This window comes from Pipistrellus hanaki (assembly GCF_964339955.1).
Source record: "Pipistrellus hanaki genome assembly, chromosome: 1".
Lineage (NCBI taxonomy): Eukaryota > Metazoa > Chordata > Mammalia > Chiroptera > Vespertilionidae > Pipistrellus > Pipistrellus hanaki.
Genome location: NC_140503.1, coordinates 145,603,711 through 145,623,086, shown reverse-complemented (window position 1 = coordinate 145,623,086; position 19,376 = coordinate 145,603,711). Strand labels below are relative to the sequence as shown.

Here is a 19,376-nt window from a genome sequence, read left to right as displayed (position 1 = left end):
CTTTTAGGTACATTTCAACAGAAAGTTAGATTTGCAAAGATGTAGTCTGAAATTTCAAGATACCTTTTGGAACTCTGCCATCTAAAAGGGAGTTGAGTTTTGTTATTTCATTAAAAGAATATTGTAATTCTTTCTCCAGATCAACTTGTATTTTCTCTTTTGCCTCCAACCGGCTTTGATGTAACCGATTATCACTTTCTATTTGCTTGCACATACTTTCAAGTTCTTTCTATTAAGAGGAACATTGAAAATTTACAAAAATGTACTGATCATTACAAGTGCTCAATTTTGAAAATATTACAAAAATCACCTACCATTTTCTCTTTTAGCTCCAGATTTTCACTCCTAAGAAAGGCTGATTCTCTCTTGGCATCAAGGGCTACAATTTCAGCATCAAGCTGAGTTTGTTTCTTCTGGTTTAGATCTCCGGTGTCTTCCTATACACATGACAAATGATTTTAGTGAAATATAACTTTCTCAGAATTAGAAACGTTACCACACTTTTGTTCAGCCAGCATGTTAAAGTTCCTTATGTATTTTTATTTTAAGTTATTCTCTCCAAAACATGATAGGCTAGTAGTTAATAATTACGATTAAGAATATTAAATTAGCCCTGGCCAGGTGGCTCAGGTGGTTAGTGTTGTCCTATACACTAAAAGGTTTCAGGTTTGATTCCTGGTCAGGGCACATACCCTGGTTTCGGGTTAATCTCTGGTTGGGGCATATGGGAAGCAACAGATACAAGTTTCTTTCTCACACCAATGTTTCTCTGTCTCTCTCTCTCCTCCTCAGATAAGGACTATTTAAAAAAATTAAATTGCCACTTGAAAAGAAAATTATCCAATAGGAAAATATACAAATAGGTAACTTAGTGAAGGGAAAAATCAGAAGTCATGTTTAGAGAAAAGTGGCATTTTAACATGACTTTAGCTTAAATAAATTCAACCATATGTACTTGGCAAAATATTAATGCACGCATGAATTAATGAAGCATAAGAAACAATTTTTTAAAAAGTTGGCCAATTCTGCTTGCTACTTTATTAATCCTATTCTCCAGGATTATATGAAAGCAACTTTCTTACCCACAACTCAGAACAGTGAGAATACTTCTAAAAAATCTATTTTTATATTTATTGATTTCAGAGAGGAAGAGAGAGGGAGAGAGACAGAAACATCAATGATGAGAGAGAATCAATGATTGGCTGCCTCTTGCACTCCGACACTGGGGATTGAGTCTGCAATCTAGGTATGTGCCCTGACCAGGAATTGAACTGTGACTTCCTGGTTCATAGGTTGAAGCTCAACCATTAAGCAACGCAGGCCAGGCAAGAATACTTTTAGAAAGAATCATCTGTCATTAATAGGAGGTAACAAAGATTACTACGAAAAACTCAAAACAAAAAGAATAGAACACAAATCGCAATTTAAAAAATTCAAACTAGAAACTGTTAATTTTCTTGAAGTAGTCAGGTGTATTGAGCAAATAAATAAAAACATCAAAATTTCACCATGTCAATGTTACTTAATACCACAATCTAGTATCAAATAGTCATATAGAACAATAGTTTCTGAAAAATACTAAAACTGTTGAAAATAGTTACTTAAATTATGAGACTGCATTAATATCAGTAAAATTAATGAAAACATGCTCATTTATGTGTTTTAGTTCTAGATCTTTATCAATAACATAAGTGCTCATCTGAAGACATTGACTACACACTTCTACATGCATTTGTACAAAACAGAAGAATTAAAAACATTTTAAAATTACTAATTTTTTAATGGCAGCTCATAACCTACTTGTTTATATTGACTCAAAGGATGGTATTCTCAACTCTTTATGAGTGGTTCCTTATCTGTAAAAATGGCAATGTTCCTAATATAGTCCTTTATTGACAAGATTAACTAAAATACTAAAATAGAGAAAAGTGGCATTTTAATATGACTTTATGTAAAACAAGATTAACTAAAATACTAAAATAGAGAAAAGTGGCATTTTACCATGACTTTAGCTTATTTTTGTAAAACATTACAATGCTCACCATTGTTGGCACATTTGCTTTAATGATGATGATGAAGGTATGCTATAAATATTAACATTACATAATAAAATAAACCTGATTTTTACCGATGAGTATGACAAGTCCGTTTTCACACTTTCTGAATTCTGAGAGTCTATGTATTTCTGTAATTTTTTAATTTGGTCTTCTTTTTCTCTAAGTAGATCTACTTTTGAACTTAGTTCATTCTAAAAGAAATCAAAGGAGAGTAAAACAATTTAATTGGATTTGAATTCTAGGGGATTAAAAGGAACTTATTAATAGTTCAAATTGGTAAACAGTAAAATTAAAAAAGTTGACACTTAAGAAATATTTATTTTCTGAAATCATAAATCATATTCAGTTATGTATGGTTTGTTTTATAATTCTAGTTCCTTAGTAGAAATATGAACATAAATGCTCACCTCAAGGTCCTGATTATATACTTCTGCATGCTTAACTAAATTCTTTAAGTTCGAAATTTCATGAATTAGTTGCATCTGTAAGAGCATGTGAATAGGCAACAGAGCAAACCAATAGTTAATAAAGCAAAAAAAAAAAAAAAAAAATTGAATCACTGCTTCAGAATCACCCAACAAGTAAGAAGAGACTGAGAAATAATTATTCAAGCTACTATAACAGAGCATTTCATTATTTAAGAGTACCAAAAAGCCCCAAATCAAACCCCAAGCCCAAACAACCAAACAAAACCTCTGCAAACCCCAGGAAGAAAGCAAACAAGAAAAAACCCCCAGCATAATCCAAATAAGTTTTGTCATCTGTTAATAAAGCTACAATAACTTCAAAAGCAAATTAGTATGCACTACTTTGAGGAGATAAAGTAGTAATCAAACTTTACAAAAACATGCTTCTATTAGGCTTTTGTTTTGGGTAAGTACAGAAATGTATTTATCCTAAGAGATTTCTTTTCTTCTCATAAATTATCTATACTGGCATACTTTTCAATGAATTGCGATTTAAAATTTAGGTTTAAATTATGGTATGTAGTTTTATGGAGCCTTTACAATATTATTACCGTTTACCAAAGCTATAAAGATTTGCATGGAATTATCAACTGTTACTTTGATGGTTTATAGGAAATATTGGAAGGCTAATATTTTTTGCTTTATATTGCTCAATTAATATACAAGTACTTAAAGATGAAAGTATTTCCATTAAAGTTTCCTTTCTAACAAAACATCTGTAGCATTTAAATATTTGAGTACTGGCAATTTTTGTGCTAAAAAAGTAAAATAACTTTTTTGTGTGTTTAATTCAGTTCTAACTTGTTTTAGATTTCAGACTACTGCTAGTTTAGACACTCTTATTTTAGATTAGCACCAATCAATAGAAATATAATGTGATCTCTCTCTCCCCCAATTTTTTTGGGGGTGGCAAAATTTGTAATTAATTTTTTCTAGTAGCCACATTAAAAAGAAGTAAAAAGAAGCAGGTAGAATTAATTTTAATATATGTTATCTAGCCAAATATATCTAAAATATTATTGTAATTTCTTCCTGTAATCAATAATAAAAACTAAGAAAATATTTAAAAAAAAATTTTTATGCTTAGGCCAATTCACACTAACCCCATTTCAAATGATCAATTGCCAAATATAATTAGTGGCTACCCTCTTTTTTAGCAAAGTTTAGACATCTGTATTGATTAAAGTTTAAATTGGCTCTGTTACCCTTTCTTCCACTTCTAACTTTTGCATAAGAAAATAACATTTATTTATATAGAACTGCTGGGGTTCTTGTCCCAGCCTTACAAAGGGTTCAGCAATCTGGAGAATGGGGATGATGCATAGATTTAAGAAGGAGTACAAGGACGAAAGATAATTTTGAAAGACATTGGGGATCAGAGGAGCTTCAGCTAAAGGAACTAGAAGACTACTTCCTTGTCTAAGGACCCCATGCTATTTATTTAACACAATTTGTCCTAAGGCAAGGTGGAGATATACACTTCAAAGGATAAGGTTTCAAAAGCATTGTCAGGTGTTTGGCCAACAGGAGGCAATAAAATGCCCTGTGCTATCTGGCAGCAGACAATCCTATTCAAGTTTGGGGGAAGTGCCATTTAGCCGTTTCCAACAGGTAAACTACATATGTGGCTCACCCTTGTTGAGCCACCCAAGCTTCACCAACCTTTTGGTGAAACTCTTATAATTATTACATGCTGGAATTGGTTCCTGGCAAGAACTAAATAATCAATCTTAAATTTTTAAAGCATTCAGCAAAAATAATTCTCCTACTTTTATTTGAAACAGTACTTTATTTTAAGTACTGGGAACAGGAAAAGATTATGTGATTTTGTAATGATCTGAGTGTAACCACTATTTAATGTATTGATTAATGAGCACAAGGAGAAAATAATCATCCATTGTTGTATACAAAATAGTACAGATTTCAACTGTAATTCGCAGCAGGTGAAATGAAATTTAACTTCTTAAATACAAAAATCTCCTAGTTGTGAAAATTATAAAATTAAATAGATAAAGTTAAAATAGGTAGAGGGTTGAAGTTTCTCTTGTTCTCTGAGTCTGATGATACTTGATCTTGTTTATTCTGCTCTCAAAACTTATTGTTTAAACACCCTGCATTACATTCTCACTTGAAAATTATCCACAACTTTGGTGATTTTTGATGAAATCCTTAGGCAAACCAGAGCACATATCCTCAGATCATAATAGGATGTTCACTCCCCTTTTGTTAAACTTTCCCCCCAGATGTACATGTTGGAACATATTTTACTGTACACACACAGACTTATGTTTTCAGTTTAAAATGCAATGGATATCGTAAAACAAATCTTCAAATAGAGTAAGCCTTTAATATTTAATATTTTAGATTATCTCACAGAACTAAGAATTTCAATTTGTGTTTGAGAAAAACTAAATAGAGTTGTATTATTTTCCTCCTGATGGTTGTTAAAAATAAAAATAAAAAGTCAAATGTGAGTTTTAAGACATAGATTCTGTGTTATTTTGTAATCTTTTTGTGTGTGACTCAATTAATGAGCTTCAGTTTTTATTTTTAATTGAATGTATGTGATGTAAGAATAATTAATACATAGTATCTATACATGAAGCAGCTAAATATTAAAATTTCTTCAATGCAAATAGAAGAAATAGATTAACTAAACCTTCCCAAAGATGTTTTTAATTCTTTCTTCCTCTTGAGCATAAGAACAGTGAAACAAATATGGTTTAACAATATAAATGAATTATTTCTTAAATTCTCTAACTGTGTATGCAAATGGAAGATGGCTGGATTCTCAACCTCAATCTTACAAATAAATATCTTTAAGAAAATGATATTTCTTACAAAAGTTGTTTTAGTTTAGTGTTGTTTCATATCCTTACCTCTTGATCTTTTTCTGCTTTTCTTTCTAGAGCCTCAAATTCATCCAAATCATTCTTTTCTTTTAATTTCAATTCCATTTCTTCATTTTCTTTTCTTAGTTTTTCATAGTCCAACACCAGATTATCATAGTCAGCACGAAGTGAATTCAACTCACTTTCTAAGTTTTCCTGTTGTAAACAAAACCAGATTTTCAAGCTGGAGAGAATTCAGATTATATGTTTGTTTACTTAACTAAAAATTTGGATTAGTCACATAAATTTAACCTTGCATCATTTGGTAGTTTAGGTCATTCTCTTTTTCAATATCATCCTAATGTTTTAGCTTGTTCCACAGCAAAATAAAGAATTTGTGTTTTGGTAAATTAGCTAACTTAGAACAGACAACTACTTTGAAAGGAGTAGAATTAAAAAGCCTATATAAACAAATGCTCTGCCTTGTGCTTGCCTAGAAAAGTTCATCAGGAGTAGGAGATAGGGTGCATAATGGAAAATCTATTTTATCAAAGATCCTTAAGCTCCTTAGGAATAAAGCTGATGATTTACCTCACTTGTCTGATACAAATTTTATTTTTCAGATGGCTTTAAATTAGGAGAGAAACAGAAGTATTATTTATTGTTTTCTAAAACTCTATTCATTGCTAGGTTTTTGCCATCCTCAACAGAGACCTGCTTCTGTTTTCTATACTTTTATGTTAAAGAGATAAACTTTATCATACAAATCCATCAATGGGCAGATTAACTAAACATTCCCAAAGATGTTTTTAATTCCTTCTTCCAATTGAGAATAAGCACAGGTGTATCAAATGTAATTTTAAAAAAAAATATATTTTATTGATTTTGTACAGAGAGGAAGGGAGAGAGAGAGCTAGAAACATCGATGAGAAAGTCATCGATCAGCTGCCTCTTGCACACCCCCTACTGGGGATATGCCCACAACCAAGGTACATGCCCTGGACCAGAATCGAACCCGGGTCCCTTCAGTCCCCAAGCTGACACTCTCTCCATTGAGCCAAACTGGTTTCGGCTCAAATGTAAGTTTAAAAAAAACAATCCACAATCAATAAAAACCAAAAACTAAGACCAGGGATTTTATAAAATCAACATGCTTTCATAGTATGCTTTAGGGACACAAAACCACTTTACCAATAATATTTAACTAGTTATAATAACTAATTTATGGCTAATTACAGTGGTGAGCTAATAATAATTCCTAAGAAGGTTCCAAGTTTATTTCAAAATTAACATGAAATTACTTCAACTAATTCATATAAAGAACTTTATCTATTTCTTTGAACATTAGCAGCTGGGAAAGTAAACATGGAATCTACATTTACTAAGATATTCACTACAGGAGTCTTTATTCCTAAAGTTGTGATGAGACCATATGTAATACATTTACTTTTATTTTTCATTATTATTTGGCAACATTACTTTTCCCTGATGTATTATTGTACTATAAGCCTGATAATTTTGACACTTAGTAATATCAGCCATTTTCTTTTTTTTTTTAAAACTCTTAGGAGATTTTCCAAGGGAAAAAAGAAAATCATAGATACCAAAATCTGCTGGTAATGGACTGAGTTTTATCTATTACCATACACCCATTTTATAAAGCTTTTAGCTTCCTTCTAGATAGCATAATTATCAGCTGTGAGTCTAATGAGTGAAGAAGCCTTAATTAGAACAATCACTGTTACTGAAATTAAGTCAGAGCCATTATGTGCTATAACAACAGTAAACACCAATAACAAATGACTTTAAAGAGTAAAAGGGTAATGTTCTATAAAATACATTCAAGTTACCTGACTTAGTAGCTTTGTTGCTGGATTCCACTCTATATCCGTTATTGTATCAAGGGTGTTACTGAAAACATCAGCCTCTGAACAGACAGCTGTTAATTAGGGGAAAAGAAATTTATACATAAATATGCTAGTAAGTTTCCTAAAACTCAAAGTATAGTAAAAGAATTCTGATCAGATGTAATAAGTTCAATTTAGTTATTATGTGCTCATAGCATGACTGCCAAGAATACATTAAGAAAAGATGTGATTGTATATATTATTTTGTGAATTGAGATCACTGGCTAGAATTATAAAATATAAGCACTTTAACACAATACAGGTAAAAAGAACAAATTATGAATTTGAGATTTGATCACTGTTAAGTAGTTTTTTTAAATGCCCCAAAATACTTCAAGTGTTAGACATAACTTTGAAAATTTTCTGTGTAAATTCCACCTTTTTAAGATTAGCAACATTTAAGGCAGATTTTTTTTTCTTTTTTAAAAAAATATATTTTATTGATTTTTTACAGAGAGGAAGGGAGAGAGATAGAGAGCTAGAAAGGTCGATGAGAGAGAAACATCGACCAGCTGCCTCTTGCACACCCCCTACCGAGGATGTGCCCGCAACCAACGTACATGCCCCTGACCGGAATCGAACCTGGGACCTTTCAGTCCACAGACCGACGCTCTACCACTGAGCCAAACCGGTTTCGGCTAAGGCAGATGTTATATGAATAGTAATATAATTGGATAAAGATTAGAACAAAAACAATAAAAATATTTGTATTATGTAGTCTAATGACAGTGCATCATTTTTAAGAGACCTGGAAATAGAAAATGTCATGAGGACTCTACAACCAGAACACCCAGGAACCAGCTGTGAACCAAGGAACACCAGATTTCAAGCAGCACAAATAGGTGGACTAGGATGAGCCATTATGTGCTATAACAACAGTAAACACCAATAACCAATAACAATCACAGGAAGGTCATATTTCACCAAGGGAAAGGAGAGAGAGAGAGAGAGCTACATAACCAGAAACATGGAAAGAGAGATCATGATGAAACAAAGAAATAGCCCACATATAAAAGAAAAGGAGGCATCACCAGAAAAAAAAAAAAAAAAAAAAAAAAAAAAAGTAAATAAAATGGAGGCAAGCAATCTGTCAGAGAAAGATTTCAGAGTCATAAGGAAGAACCAAGAAGAAACGAAAAATGACATCGCTGCTATAAAGAACTCAATAGAAAGCATTAACAGTAGACTAGAAGAAGCAGAGGCCTGCATCAGTGAGCTAGAAGACAAGGTAGGAAAAAATACCCAAGCAGACCAGTGTTTAGAAAAACAAAAACAAAAACAAAGAACAACTTAAAAAACAGCAAGAGAGCCTAAGGGAACTATGGGACAACATGAAAGGAAACAACATCCACATAAAAGGGGTTCCAGAAAGAGAGGAAACTGAGCAAGAAATAGAAAAAGTATTTGAAGAAATGATGATAGGAAACTTCCCAGATATAGGGATGAAAAAACTCAGACAAATCCAAGAAGCTCACAGAGTCCCAAACAAAATGAATCCCAAGACCGATGCCAAGGCACATTATAATTAAACTGGCAAACACCAATGACAAAGTAAGGACCTTAAAAGTGACCAGTGAGAGACAGAAAGTTACCTACAAAGGATCACCCATCAAATTAGTTACTAATTTCTCAACAGAAACATATCAGGCCAGAAGGGAATGGAATGAAATATACAAAGTCATGCAAAGGAAGGGTCTGAACCCAAGAATATTGAAATCAGCAAGGCTATCAATAAAAATTGAGGGTGAAATCAAGAGCTTCACAGACAAAAAAGGTTTAAGAGAATTTATCACCACCAAACCAGCAATGCAAGAAATGCTAAAGGGTATGTTGTAAAAAGAAGAAATAGGAAGCGAAGAAGGAACACAGGCATAAAGTATAAAAATGGCAATAAACAAGTACTTATCAATAATAACTTGATATGTAAATGGATTAAATGCCCCAATCAAAAGACATAGGGTAGCTGAGTGGATAAGAAAACATGACCCATATATCTGTTGTCTACGGGAAACCCACCTCAGAAAAAAGGACTTACACAGACTGAAAGTAAAAGGATGGAAAACGGTTTTTCAGGTGAATGAAAATGGAAAAAAAAAAGCTGGAATAGCAATGTTTAATATCTGACATATTAGATCTCAAAGTGAAGGACATAAAAAGAGATAAGGAAGGCCACTTCATAATACTAAAGGAAGCAATCCAACAAGAAGAAATAACTCTGGTAAATATATACACTCCCAATACAGGAGCACCCAAATACATAAAAAAAACATCTCCACAGGAATATGCTTTAGGGACACAAAAGCACTAATCACATCTAACATACATACACTTTATTTAAATGTGTTTACCCATTAACGGAGATATAATCAGTAAAGTCTCCCATCGTAGGGATACTTTTATAAAAATGCACTCACATTCATCAATTTCTCCTATTGAAGTTATACCACTCCTTTGTCTTTTTATTGTATTTACTGGCATATTAAACTCATTTACATAGTTTGATTCCTTCATTTTGTTAATTTTGCCAGGGCACCAAGTGACTCTTCGTTTTATTTTTGCCTAAAGAGGGGAAAAAAATTAAAATTACCTCACCCAGATAATAAAAACAAGGGAACTAGTTTCGTTTTTTAAGAATGATTGCCTTGATAGAATTCTTATCAAGCCTAGTTTAAGATCTTAGCCTAAGGACATACTGAGATAAGAAAACATACTCAAAGTTTTCAAATCAGTGTTTAAACTCATAATTAATTTGATGAAACTATTTAATTTTTTTAAAAATTGGAATCTTTACTTATAAGTTTCTCCGGGACTTAGTTGAAAGAAATTGGGTGACACATAATCCTTAAAAGAAGCACCTTTGGGAACCCAGCTTGAAGTGGGAAGGAGCAGACAGGTAGCCCATTTGAATTTCCTCTCACAGGGCCCTTCACAATGCCAAGTATCTTCCAATTTGACTAACTAATGCCTCCATCAGTGCTCCTGGTCTCATTTGTTCCTTTCTCTGGTGGGCCCCTGCTCCCTTAATGACCTATTATTCATTTGTCATTTTCACTAGGCTCCTTCCTCTCAGCTTTACAAATGCACAAGCCTCTGTTTGCTTTTGATTAAAACAAAAAATAAAAAAACACAAGAAAATCTTGACTCCTTACTCTCCTTAGCTGCCATTTTCTTTCTGTTTCTGCACCATCTTCTTCCTTATTCCTTCAAAGACACCTGCCTCCTGGTTCTTATCCCACTCAGCTAGCTGTCCTTACCACTCACTCCACTTTGCTGGTTTCTCTTCCTCTGCCCACCTTCTGTTTGTGGTTTTCCATATTTCATAGCTACCATTCTTCTCTTGTCCCTCTACTAGTACAAGCATTGTCTCATTTTATTTGATCCTCTCAACAATTCTATATTACCATATCCATTTTATAAAGAAGCTAATGGTCCAAAAAGTTTGGAGAAGTTGTGTACGATCTCACTCTCAATTGGTAGCTGAGCCTAGGCCTGTAACTTCAGAGCCTATCCACTAACCACTCCACTGCATTGCCTCTCAAGGTTTTCTGTATGATATAGATATTTGTATAATGCAGATATATATCTGTATGACTGCATGCTTTCATGCTCTTACCACACAGTATCTTTTTGCTTAAAAATAGCCGTTTCCACAGCCTGCTCTGCAAAAGCCCAGTCATTAAAATCCTTCACTTCAAAGACTTTCAGCTTAAATCCATCTGTTCCCAACCCTCTCCTGAATCTTGCCATTATCTGAAATTCCTAAACCTAGACCTCCTACTCTATCCAAGGTCCCTATCCTTCCACCTCATTGATTCAGTCAACCCCGTTTTGGCTATCAAGCTTAAGAGGGAGCTCTATTCCCTTGATCCACTTCCTTCTTCTCGCCAGCTCCCTCTTGGTTCTCATCTCATCATCTTAGATTCCACAGATGATCACTTGAATCATGTTTTTGGGTCAACAGCCTCAAATTATTTGACCCATTCTGTTCCTTACACCTATTCCAATCTAGTGAACACTCAATGAATTACACTACCTCCTCAGCCTTTATCAGTCTCCTGAACTCTGTCAGAGCCACACAACCGGAAGTCTGGCTGCTAACATCACCTGGATCTTCAATGCTGCCTGGCCGCACTCCTCTTCCCGTGGGCTTTCTTTTCATTACAAAGGCTACACTACTGCAAACCCTTAGTATGTCTACAAACTCATGTCTTTACCATCTCCTGCCACCACAGCATAAAAAAAAAAAAAAATAAACTTCCTATTTCACGAAGAAAACATAAGCCTAAATGTATGAAAGCAGTATTTGCACTGAAGCCTGTCTCCCTCCCCCCCACCCCCCCTTGTTACAATGAACAGGTGTTTCTCCCTCTACCTAAGCCCAGACCTTCTGCTGTATTTAAGATCCCATCCCTTTGGGCCATCTCAACCCACTGTAAGGTGGCTTTCACTCCCAACACATAACACAAAATGCTTTTGCAAATGAGCTTCTTGTTTCTAAATCCCAATTTTTTTGTGTCTACATGTATCTTGTTGAACTTCTCAATAGAATCTGATACACTGCCTCTCTGGAATAGTCTCTTCCTCTCGTAACCACATTCACTTGTTTCCTTAACCCTAGTCTCCTTTATGGATTCTTCTTCTCTGCCTCTCTTTACCTACAAAGTTGCTGTTTCTTGGGGTTTTGTCTTTGGCCCTCTGTTCTTTTCATTCGCAACTTGTTCCCAAAGCAAGCCCATCCATTCACAAGACTTTAATTTGGATCGATCTGTAATGTTTGTGTCCAAATGGCTATCTGCATCTCAGATTTTTCACTTGATTTTCATACACTTGCATTTTCAACTGTCTGACACCTTTAATGTCTCAAATCCAAACACTGAGCAGCGTCACTGCTCTATATTCCTTGTCCCTTAACACAATGAATACGGCTACCAGCTATCCAGTAAGCCTAGCAATGCCTGCAAGTCATTCTGGAAACCTCCTTCTCCCTTTCCCGCCTCCCATATCTAAACAATCACAAACTCCTGTTGAATCGCCCTCCCAAACAGCTCTTGAGTCTATCCAATATTAGAGCCACCATCCTTGTAGAGGCCCAATCAATCTGATGTGCATACCAGCTCTACACCTTCCTAAAATGCAATTCTGATCATGTTACTTACAAGGCTTTGTTCCTGTCCTTAGCATAACGAAAGTTTAAAACTTTCGATGTGATTTAAAATGCCCCTGCCACCAGTCCAAGAAACATGTCTTTTCACAACTTCTGTACATGTAGATGTCTTCCTGAACCACTCATCCCTACATCTTTAATTGGGCTATTTTCTAATTATCATTCAGTCAATACATAGTTCTTGAGGTCTTCTATATACCTAGCATGTTGTTTGGAACATAATGTATATTAATAATAACCTAAAGAGCAAATCTTTATTGAGGGTTTGCTATATGGAATGTTAAACACATTCTATATTACTTATCACATCAATCCTATAAAGTAGTGTTCAGGTTGTCTCACTGAGTAGGAAACTGCAGCAAAGTATCTATAATTATAAAAGGGAATTATGCTAATTAGACTAGGAGGTCTTCCAGACATCCTTCTGGACAAAGCCATGGTGGCAGGGCCGAGGCAGAGGCAGTTAGGAGCGATCAGGTTGGTAGGGGGTGGGGTGGGGTGGGGTGGGGGGAAAGTGGGGGATATGGGAGGGAGAGACAGTTGGGGGTGAACAGGCTGGTGGGGTCAGTTGGGAACAATCAGGTCAGCGGGGGGGGGGGGCATTTGAGGGCGAGCAGGTTGGCAAGGGGGGCCAGTTGGGGGCCAGCAGGCTGGCAGGGGGAACAGTTGAGGGCAATCAGGCCAGCAGGGGAGCAGTTAGGGGGTGATCAGGCCGGCAGGCAGAGGCAATCAGGTAGGGAGGCAGGCAAAAGGTTAGGAGCCAGCAGTCCTGGATTGCAAGAGGGATCCCAAATTGGAGAGGATGCAGGCCGGGCTGAGGGAGCCCTGCTCCTGTGTATAAATTTCATGCACGAGGCCTGTAGTCTATAATAATGAAAGCATAATATGCTAATTAGACCAGACGTCCTTCCAGACGAAGCTGGAGCTGCAAGGAAGCCCGGGTCTTGAGTGCCTGCCGGTGGGTTGAAGGGAAGCCCGGGTACGGGTGCCAGAGGGAAGCTGGTGCCAGCAGTGGGGAAAGGCAGGCCTACTCTTGCACAAATTTCATGCATTGGGCTTCCAATATTTAAGAAATTGCTTAAGGCCCAGAGTTAGGAACTGACAGAATTGGGATCCAAATCAGGCAGTTCAGCTCCAAGAGGTCATTCTCTTACCTATTACCCACCAGACCCCCAAAATATCTGTTGGACAACAGATATCCAACTATTCTAGTAGAAACAAAAAGAGCACATACTGGAAGCCAGAATTCTGATCTCTATGTTGACTTATATTCTAGTAAAATTTTCCTGAGATGAATATTTGTTTAAAGAGAAAATATTCCCACTCTAGATATCTGTGGCTCCCAATCATCTAATCAATTTCATTAGAATTTCTTAAGAAGCACATTTCAAATCTATTCCTTGACTATATAAGACTTCTTGAATTTGTATCTCTGAATGTGGGGATCAGGAATGTGTATAGACAAATGCACAAAAAGTTCTGAGTTTCTTGAATATACTTAAGGATAAGAAATACATAACTAGAGAATAAACATATAAGAACGCCAATTCTTTTCTTTATATACCAAGTTTAAGCTTTCAACATTTATATTTTCACCTTTAATTCCTGTTGTGATGTGAGGGAAGAAGAGGTCACCAGCATTCGTGTTAAGTTTTGAATTTTCTCAATCTGCACTTTTTGAAGCACATCTTTTTCTTCCAAAAGTTGAGCCAATTGGTCTTTTTCCATTGCCTGGGCCCGAGTCTCTATAGAAACCTATAGAACATAATATTTGATTATATTAATGAATATGGCTAGGTTTTAAAACCTTAAAAAGTAACCTAAAAGAATATAAATTTTTGAGAACCATGAACATTTTAATGTTACTAAAATAAAATACTCTACTTGCAGAACACCAATATGCAGTTACCATAAGTTTCTCAATCTTATAATAAAATCAGTAACATATAACAATTCCCCTCATGTGCATACTCTGTATGCCATGTATAAGATTGTAACAATGCTGTCAGAGCAATTCTATTTAAACAAACAAACAAAACAAGTAAATAAAAGGAAGGGAGAGGGAGAGAGAAACACCAATTAGAAACATCTATTGGACTCCTCCTGCATGCCCCCTACTGGGGATCAAACAGGCAACATGGGCATGACCAGAGTTGAACCATGACCTCCTGGTTCATAGGTCAATGCTCAACCACAGAGCCACCAGCAGGGCCAGAGCAATTCTATTAAGTGCCTGAAAATATATAAATAACATGCAGAGAAGTCAGAAAAGTAGATACTGAATGTCTACAGCAAAAAAATATTTTTTTTTTAGGACTATCATATGGTATCTCAGAGTTCATCTTTTAAAAGATCACTTGGGTCCAAAAACTATGGTACATCTACACAATGGAATACTATGCTGCCATAAAAAAGAATGAATTCTCATCATTTGCAGCAACCTGGATGGAATTGGAGAACATCATGCTGAGTGAAATAAGCCAATCAATGAAAGAGAAACACCACATGACCTCACTCATTTGTGGATGATAAAGAACATTATAAATTGATGAACCAAGAGACAGATATAGAGACAGTAAAGCAACAGGCAGACTGTCAAATTACAGTGGGGAGGGGAGGAAGATCTGGGGGAGATAATAGATCAACTGAAGGACTTGTGTACATGCATATAAGTACAACCAATGGACATAAAACTTTGGGGAGGGAGGATATGTATGAGAGGGAGAGAGGGGGGCAAAAAAAAAATTCAATAAAATATATTAAAAAAATAAAAAAATAAAATAAAATAAAATAAAATAAAAAAGATCACTTGGGGACCATAATGATTAAAACAAATAAATTACAATGACAAATGATCATGCTATTTTATTTGATCCTACAGGGTTAGAAAAGGAACTCAAGATAACATGAAACTACAAAAAGTAGTTTTGGAAGCTGTTACATGTAAAGAAGGTGTGTTTGCAAACAAAGAACATTTTGAACTAAATCAATAATTTAGTCAAACCTTTTCTTCTGTGCAAAAGAAATCAATAGCTTATAGAAATAATAGGAGTTTGTATAAATGCATTTGCTTCTGTTGGGGAGAATTACTTAAGACAATTTTTATCTCCAAATAATTTGCTAAGTGTTGTGTAAAATATTATGTTAAATCTGCATAAAATCAGGATTAAAAATATATTTGTTAAAAAAAAAAAAAAAAAAGTAGTTTTATGTAACCATACATGATTTCCCTTTTTAACACACTTCCCTATGTTTGTGACAATTTTTAAAAAGTATCTACTTGTCCTGGCTGGTGTGGGTCAGTGGTTGAACATTGACCCATGAATCAGTTTAATTCCTGATCAGGGCATGCCCAGGTTGCAGGCTCGATTCCCAGTGTGGGGCGTGGAGAAGGCAGCTGATGAATGATTCTCTTTCATCTTTCATGTTTCTATCTCTCCTTTTCCCTTCCTCTCTAAAATCATGAAAATATATATTTTTTAAAAAGGTATTTACTTGGCACATTTAAAAATCACAAATTTTGCCCTCTGGAAATGAAAAAATGAAATATTGTAGAAAATAATAGCAAGAAACCAAATCTTTCAGTTTATAGTGAATTAAACTAAAACTTTTGAGTTGATTTTTTCTTAGTTAAAAACTGTTTTAAAGTTAGGTCACATGACACATATATTGATGATTTAAGAACCTTTCTGAGCATTTAGGCAGATCTCAATTCTATTTCTGTCCCATTCTTTACTGGAATGCATGGTTCATACATACCTCCTCTAACTGTTTTTTAAGGTCCATTATTTCTTTTCTATATCTTTTCAGGAGAGCTTCATCACTTGATACCTCATTTACATAAGGAGTATTCTTCATATATTTAGCAGTACTGGCAAACTGGAAAAAAATACAAGTGTTAAGTGCTCAAAACTAAAACATTTATTTTAGTCAACATTTAGGTATCTTGTAGTTAAGTTTTGTAGAGAAAAATCAATGCTCTTTCAGGGTGGCTTACTACTTTCAACACAAAGAACATTCTGTGTGCTGTAACAATTCCTGTAATCTACCCTGAAACTGAAATATCTTAAAGGGGAGTCAACTATTTTAAAGACACATGGTGACAGAAAACCTATAAATACTGGCTTACTAGAATCCCTTCTACCCTTCAAAATCCAATGCAAATTGCTCCCTCTACCTGAAGCTTTGCTTTAGGTCAAAAGCATCTGTTCTTCCTTTGAATTCTATCCTACTTATTAGCCATGTAACTTAGTCCAAGGCAATTATGTTGGAAGACAGTTTAATCTTCCCCATAAGACTATAAATTTTGTGAAGCCAGGGACTCTATCTTCTATCTTTGTTTCTCTGACAGGACCTTGATCCAATGCTCAATAGCTCTTTAAAACAATGTTTCTTAAAGTAATTGTCAGAAGTAACTTTAAGTGGTAACATGGTAACCATTAAATCACTGAACCCATCATTGAAAAAGCTATTTTATTGAAATTTCTCATCTTTTAACTTCCCCTTTTCCCCAACAAAAATAAACCCAAAACAAAGTACAGGCTTTAAGTTCAGAGTCAAGGCATGCAACAATTAGCTAGCAGGAATTTAAGAATTATTGTTAAAGACAAACACCTTTTTGAATCAATTTCCACCTGTTGCAAGTGATTCTAGTTTTCATTTATGGGACTGATAAAAAAAAAAAAGTATCCTTTTATAATAAATTGAGTAAAAAAGTGAGTTATTTAAATAAAAATATTACGTTAATTTCAGTAAAAGTGTTGGATATTGCAAAAATTGTGGAGATGAGATATGAATAATTAAAACCTGGGAAAATTAAAAATTCTATTTAGTAGACATTGACCGCTGTTGCTCAATGGTTGGAGCATTAGCCCACACTAAGGGTTGTGGGTTCAATTTCCTGTTGCAAGTTTGATTCCTGGTCCTGGTCGGGGTGCTCACAGGAGGCAAACAACTGATGTGTCTCTCTCACATCCATGTTTGTTTCTCTCTCTCATCTTCCTCCTTCCCTTCCATTCTCTCTTAAAAAAAAAAAAAAAAAAATCAATAGAAAAATGAATAAAAACAAAAAACCCAAAATAAAACCAAAAAACCTACAGCTAAGTTAGTAGGTATTTTTTTCTTCTTTAAGGTGATTTGCCCCCCAAATTAAGTTGAGATTAAAAAAAAATCAAACTCACCTGGAGAGTACTAAGAGTTTCATCAAAAGACACAGGAGTAATTGTGCAGATAATACGTGTTTTGGCATTTCCTCCCAAAGAATTCTGGAGAATTCGTGTTAATTTGCTATCTCGATAATTTATGAAACCCCTTGGTGAGAAATAAGTTTGGGAAGAAAAAGAGTAAGAATTTTTATATAACAAAAATGATTACTTTATTAATGCAGAACTCTAACGTAGCTACAGCTTTAAAAATAAATTCTTTTCAGGTTAAAGAGGGCAGATAAAAATTACTGACTGCAAATATTTAAAATAAGTTAATTTAGCTGGTCATAGTCATAGGTTTAAGAAGTCATGCATGCTCACAGAATCACAAAAGCTTTTGAATATCTGAAAGAAATCAGTACTTTTGACACTGAACTATAATAATTTTCAACCTCATGAAAAATGTAAGCATTAACAGGTAAATGACAATGGGATAAACTTACCCAACTTGTCCATCACTAAGTTTCTTGATCACTTGTCCCAAAATAAATAAACTTCGATTTATATTACAGCCTTCCTTAAGTCGCACACCTGCATTTATTAAACAAATAGGAAAACTAAAATTGATTTCTGTACTACATGATAACTTATTTACCAGTAAGTTATACGATAAATTATAAATAAGAGGGTCAGATGCTAATGTCTACGCTTTCTACTAGATCTGAGCCCACCTTTTTTATACCACTGGTAGAAGGAGCCCTCTCCTTATTTCTCCCACCTACTGAATGAATCAGCGAAGTTGTCACCTGAGAGAACTAGCAAGAGGAAAATGACTAAGAATCAGAAGGAGGAAAAAGTCCCTTTCCCAGAAGAGCCTCTGACTCCTCAGCTCAAATCTATTTTTTCCATACCTCACAAGCAACTGTACATTTACAATGAAGTTAGTTCCTACAGGCTCACAACCAAAAAAAGTTTTCATTTTAAAATTGTTAATATGCTCAAATGGCTCAAACGTTAAAAAAAAGAAGCACGTTGAAAAAGCTTTCTCTTACTTTAAAAAAAAAAAAAAAATATTTTTTATTGATTTCAGAGAGGAAGGGAGAAATAGAAACATCAATGATGAGAATCATTGACTGGCTGCCTCCTGCATGAACCCACAACCTGGGCATGTGCCCTTGCCCGGAATTAAACCTGGGACCCTTCAGTTCACAGGCTGACAGTCCACTGAACCAAACCACCTAGGGCTCTCTCTCACTTTTATGCTTCATTCAACCTATTCCTGTTTCTATTCCAGTAAACCATTTTTATTAGTTTATTTTTCTAGAGATTTTTATAAATATAAGTCCATACATATTACTTTCTCCCCTTTCTTTTTTACACTAATAATAGTATACTAAATACACTACTTTTTCATTTGGCAGCTGTTATTTCAGGTGCATTATTTTTTTTTTTAATATATCTTATTTTAAAAAATATATATTTTATTGATTTTTTACAGAGAGGAAGGTAGAAGGATAGAGAGTTAGAAACATCAATGAGAGAGAAACATCGATCAGCCGCCTCCTGCACACCCCCTACTGGGGATGTGCCCACAACCAAAGTACATGCCCTTGACTGGAATCGAACTTGGGACCCTTCAGTCAGCAGGCTGACGCTCTATCCACTGAGCCAAACAGGTTAGGGCGCACTAATTTCTTATTTACAGGTCTAAGAATTCACTGGTTTGGTGGATATAGGTTACCTTCAGCTGAGTGTGTTTATGTCAGGCTGAAGGAAATTAATGAAGAGAGGCTTGACATCTTTATG

At 34.8% G+C, this 19,376-nt stretch overlaps 1 protein-coding gene across 5 annotated transcripts in view; it reads right to left on the bottom strand.

The window, feature by feature from the left end:
• Positions 1-19,376, bottom strand: part of CENPE (centromere protein E) — a 67,973-nt gene that overhangs the window by 34,855 nt on the left and 13,742 nt on the right. For 3 of the 5 annotated variants that reach the window (XM_084901700.1, XM_084901702.1, XM_084901701.1), the window contains exons 10-20: positions 18,074-18,161; positions 17,607-17,736; positions 16,186-16,305; positions 14,023-14,181; positions 9,677-9,821; positions 7,206-7,294; positions 5,404-5,571; positions 2,465-2,539; positions 2,129-2,248; positions 315-437; positions 64-229 (exon numbers count right to left, since the gene is read on the bottom strand). In XM_084901700.1, the coding sequence (XP_084757826.1) occupies positions 64-229; positions 315-437; positions 2,129-2,248; positions 2,465-2,539; positions 5,404-5,571; positions 7,206-7,294; positions 9,677-9,821; positions 14,023-14,181; positions 16,186-16,305; positions 17,607-17,736; positions 18,074-18,161 (1,383 nt within the window). The remainder of the gene's footprint in view (positions 1-63; positions 230-314; positions 438-2,128; positions 2,249-2,464; positions 2,540-5,403; positions 5,572-7,205; positions 7,295-9,676; positions 9,822-14,022; positions 14,182-16,185; positions 16,306-17,606; positions 17,737-18,073; positions 18,162-19,376) is intronic. The other 2 variants (XM_084901703.1, XM_084901704.1) reach the window with 2 other exon arrangements.